Source organism: Eurytemora carolleeae, unplaced genomic scaffold (genome assembly GCF_000591075.1).
Source record: "Eurytemora carolleeae unplaced genomic scaffold, Eaff_2.0 scaffold729, whole genome shotgun sequence".
Lineage (NCBI taxonomy): Eukaryota > Metazoa > Arthropoda > Copepoda > Calanoida > Temoridae > Eurytemora > Eurytemora carolleeae.
In genome coordinates, this window is record NW_019396626.1 from 191 (window position 1) to 4,557 (window position 4,367).

Below are 4,367 nucleotides of genomic sequence, written 5' to 3' on the forward strand. Positions count from 1 at the left end.
TTTTCGTATTTGCCAGGCGACTTTTTAGAGGAAAAATCTTTTATAAGATTGAAAACTCAAACTTTATAAACTAAAATCAATGAATTTAATCAAGAAGATCTGTGTCCGAATATAACGAACTTAAACCGCGTCTCAAATCCCCCAAAAACCGGTTTCAATTGAGCGCCGACTTAAATCTTGAAAAATTTAATACAAACTTAAGTGGAACCAACAAAATTTTAGTAGCGGCTTAAATTTAAACTTCGGCTCAAATTCTTTAAATTCGGCCTTTGTGTAGGGGGAATGAGGGAAATTAACAGCGGAAGAAGGGGCTATTTGATCAGCAAAGGTGTATATTCTTACCTTGAATTGATCCCTTCCCACCCCTGCTATAAACTTCTAGGCTAGATTGAGTTTAGAGGGGACAGAATATGTAAAAATCGATGGCAGGAGAAAAAAGGAAAACAAGAGAAGGCAAAATATTTGAAATTGCATAATTCTTTTAATTCCACAGCTACGCAATTTAGGTAAAATAAATAAGGAACCCTACAGTGAGAACCAAAAACTTGTGGATTGTGAAATAGGAAGGCGACTTTTATACTTTCATAGTCATATGAACATGAGACACAGCATTTGTGCAGTGTGAGCAGACGCCTTTCACTTAATAAATTATTTATTAAGTTACTTGTAAAACTATATGCTTTGTAACAACATCAAATACACTTCAGTCGTGCTTTAATGTCGTCTTTCTATTCCTCAGTTTAATGGTTCTCTTTGTATAATTGATGAACACTATGCTTGTTTACCTAGTACATTCTCCGGTTTGATGTCTGTGTGTATAATCTTACACTTAACATGAAGGTAGTGTAAACCCTCCAGAACCTGCTTCATCATTGTTTTCACGTTTTCTAAAGGCATTCCTTGGTAATTGTTTCTGATTATAAACTTGAGAAGATTATGTCCCAACACCTCAAACACCATGCAGACATGGGTTCCGTTCACGCCACTGATCTTAAAATCGTCCAGGAGCATCACGGTGCGCTCCCGCAGCTTGTCGTCGGGGTCAGAGTCGCGCACGCACTTTAAGAGCTTGATCTCGTCGAGTGCGGTTTCGGTGTAGTGCGCTGCGCTCTTGACAACCTTGAGGGCAACAAACTTTTTCTCCGTGAGGTCCCAGCATAACCAGACTGTGGAGAAGTGTCCCCAACCAAGCTTTCTAAACATTCAAGGATTACAGGGTTGGCAACGTGATAACCTTTAAATCGAGAATGGAAATTCTTTCAGCTTTTACATTTCTCCACTTAAAATCTGACATACTGAGGAAAAAATATGTTTCTTATACACTTCTTTCGGAGAAATTGATAATTTGTTGATTATTTAAAGCAACGTTTTTTTGTGAGGGGGATGGATTTAATAGGGGAGAAGTGCGCAAAGATTACAAATACCACTTGCCCCACCCCCCCTGTTTAAATCGCTGCAAATATCTCGCCTTGTAACATTATAATCCCCGAAATACAAGATATATCCGGTTATGAAGTTGTTTCCTTTTTTAATAAAATTCAACATTATAATCTTCACCAGTGTGTTAAATGTATAAACTTAAAAACCTGAATTTGATAAAATAGAGAAAAGATAAAACAGACCTCGCAAAAACTTAAATATCCATACTGACAAATAGTACATATCATGAATCTNCGTTACCATTTAAACGAATTCTCAAAATGAAGATATGAGCGGTTATTTTTCCTTAACGTTTCTTTTAATAGTTTTGAATAAGTGTTATTTTAATTCAGGTATTCACTCGTCTAGTCAGAGGAACTTTTTAGTCGCCAAGGGTTTTCCAAGTTGGGATGCTATATCGTTTGCACTAATGTCCGATTGAACTAACGTACTTTTACACTTAAGTCGCCTGATCAGTAACACTTGTGGCCGCAGCGTCCGGCCCCCTAGCCGCGGCGCTCGGCCCCCAAATTGTCTTAACTTAACCTAACATAACCTAACCTAAAAAAATAAGAGGTATTATTGAAATTGAAAGGAGGTCCCGGCCGCAGCGCTCGGGCCCCCTAGACTGTCCTAGCCGCAGTGCTCGGGCCAGAAATTGTCTTGATCTAACCTAACCCTCAAATAAACCGTTAGTCCGAATGAACGTTAAAGCGAATGTACGTTAATCCGATCAATCATTAGTGCAAATGATACGACACCCAAGTTGGTCAACAATTTAATAGTCCATTTAAACTGAAAGCCACAATTTTATTCCCGAAAATTTTACAGAGCGAAATATTATTTGACTTAACTATTTCCTAAATATCTTTAATTCCAGGGTTGTATATTTTAAAAATTTCCCCCATCCCCAGGAATAAGGTTTGATAATCTGGGAAAAAAATGGATCATCAGAAGGCAAGATTTTTCCTCAGCGAATCAAATCCTAAAATAATTATGCACCCCGTGAAAAATTAATTAAATTTAAGAGGAAAAAATTGTAGACATTTCAAACTGAAAGATCCATTAACAAAGGTTTGAAATTTCTTAGATTTAAACCATCAGGTTGGAAAGATATACGGATTAGAAACTTTGCGTTTGAGATGAGTGATCAGTTCCTGTATGAGCCAGACCGGAGGGAAATGTCACAAACCTGATGACGTGATATCGGTTGTGAAAGAGATCTCCGATCTTGACAGGGTGATATCCTCCTTTACAATAATCAGCTGGAGCCTCTTGTTCATCATCATCACTACCAAGTATCTCCTCCTCCTCTTCCTCCTCCTACACAATGGACAATTTAATAATACTAGGCTTTCAAGCGTCCATGTATGATTTTAACTTTGGATCCGATCGGTTCAGCCGTTTTTTCAAGCAAAGTATATATATTTATATATATACTAGGCTTTTTCGCGGATTTTTATAAAAAAAAATTTGTATAAAATATAGTTTTGAGGTCGAACTTTACCCCTATGAAAACATAGTGAGCTTTCCGTTTAGATGTTAACAAAACCATCAGAAAAAAAATCATTTTATTATCAGGTCTCTCTAAATTTAAATAGTAATCCCTGACTTATTGTAAACTTTCAAAACCTAGTCATATTTATCATATTGTAAATGTTTTAGTATTAATTAGGTGGGGTTAATACCCAAAACAGCAAATAGCTAATCTCCACCTAATTGTTATAATTACATAAATATAGCAATAAACTATATCTTATCTTATCTTATCTTGTCTTCTGAATTATAAAATTACTGTCTACGTTCATTATATACTAACAAAAAAGAAGCTTGCATATATCAAGATATAAGACGAAGATTAAAATCACTAATGGGTCCGTCCTAGTATACGATTTTGTACATGACCACTTACTTCTCCGCAAGAATTATTATTCTTTAATTTTTTATTATTTCAGGGTTAGATTATGACCATTTCTGGGCCGAGCGCTGCGGCTAGGACAGGCTAGGGAGGCGAGCGCTGCAGCGGGCTAGGACAGGCTAGGGGGCCAAGCGCCGCAGCTACGGGCCGGGCGCTGTGGCCACATAACAATTTATATCCATGTTTTACATATAAGATCCACGTACAAAATTGATAGGAGTGGGGAGGGGTCCAAAAGTCGTATGATGGGAAATTACCATATAAAAACTACTAATAAAGAAAGACGATTGCCACCGATTAAACGATATTATTTAATTATTTAAGGAAGATAAGATTGTAAATTTAATGAAAAATAGAATTTGTAAGTAGAATAAAATGTCTACCTCCTCGTAGCTTTTATTGTGCTGCTGTTGCTCCCTTGCCGCTCTGTCTCTGGTAACCACGCCCTCCGTAGTAGAAGTCCCGCCCCCTCCTTTCCTCTTCGGGTTCTTTCTCTTTTTCTTTGCTTGGATCGCGAGAACACGACGATTAGCTGCAACTTTACCGCTCATATTTCTGCTCCAAAACTATTCTGAAAAAAATCAAATATCTAAATTTTTAAACCCGGATCGTGGTAAAAAAAAAATTTTCGTGTCACATAACATATTAATGTGGTTTTGAATAAATAAATAAGGCCATGCCCATGGTGACTGAAGTACACAATGACTCACGTTTTATTTAGATAAACCAGCTTTTAACAAGCTCAAATCATTACGCAACAGATGTGTCTATCATAAAAACAACACAAGCGATTTCGTAAAAATAATTTGATAAAATCTAAGCTGTTCAGCGAGATTTTCCTGTAAATATGCAGCGTTTTCTTGAAAACATAGAACTTCTCGGAAATGAAATTTCTCAGAACTGAATTGTTTGCGGCATTTCTTCTCCGGTTTCCCTCTCATGCAAGAGTATGAAGGGATGTCGTCTTACATAAAAACCATACTACCACCAAAATGGATGGTGTATCATCTTTCGACCTACGCAAATCTGC

General features: G+C 37.0%; 1 protein-coding gene across 1 annotated transcript; it reads right to left on the minus strand.

The window, feature by feature from the left end:
* Nucleotides 1-754: 754 nt before the first annotated feature.
* LOC111706523 (SRSF protein kinase 1) lies at nt 755-3,932 on the minus strand. The gene is made up of 3 exons (XM_023479417.1): nt 3,721-3,932; nt 2,612-2,742; nt 755-1,195 (listed from the first exon to the last, which is right to left on the minus strand). The coding sequence occupies exons 1-3, from the start codon at nt 3,886-3,888 to the stop codon at nt 772-774; spliced, it is 723 nt and encodes a 240-aa protein (XP_023335185.1). The 5' UTR covers nt 3,889-3,932; the 3' UTR covers nt 755-771.
* Nucleotides 3,933-4,367: the final 435 nt, after the last annotated feature.

Coding starts and splice junctions, on each gene's coding strand:
- LOC111706523 (XM_023479417.1), bottom strand. CDS start 3,888: ATGAGCGGTAAAGTTGCAGCTAATCGTCGTGTTCTCGCGATCCAAGCA. Junction 2,743..3,720: donor ACAATAAAAGCTACGAGGAG/GTAGACATTTTA, acceptor TCCATTGTGTAG/GAGGAGGAAGAGGAGGAGGA. Junction 1,196..2,611: donor AACCGATATCACGTCATCAG/GTTTGTGACATT, acceptor TTGAATGTTTAG/AAAGCTTGGTTGGGGACACT.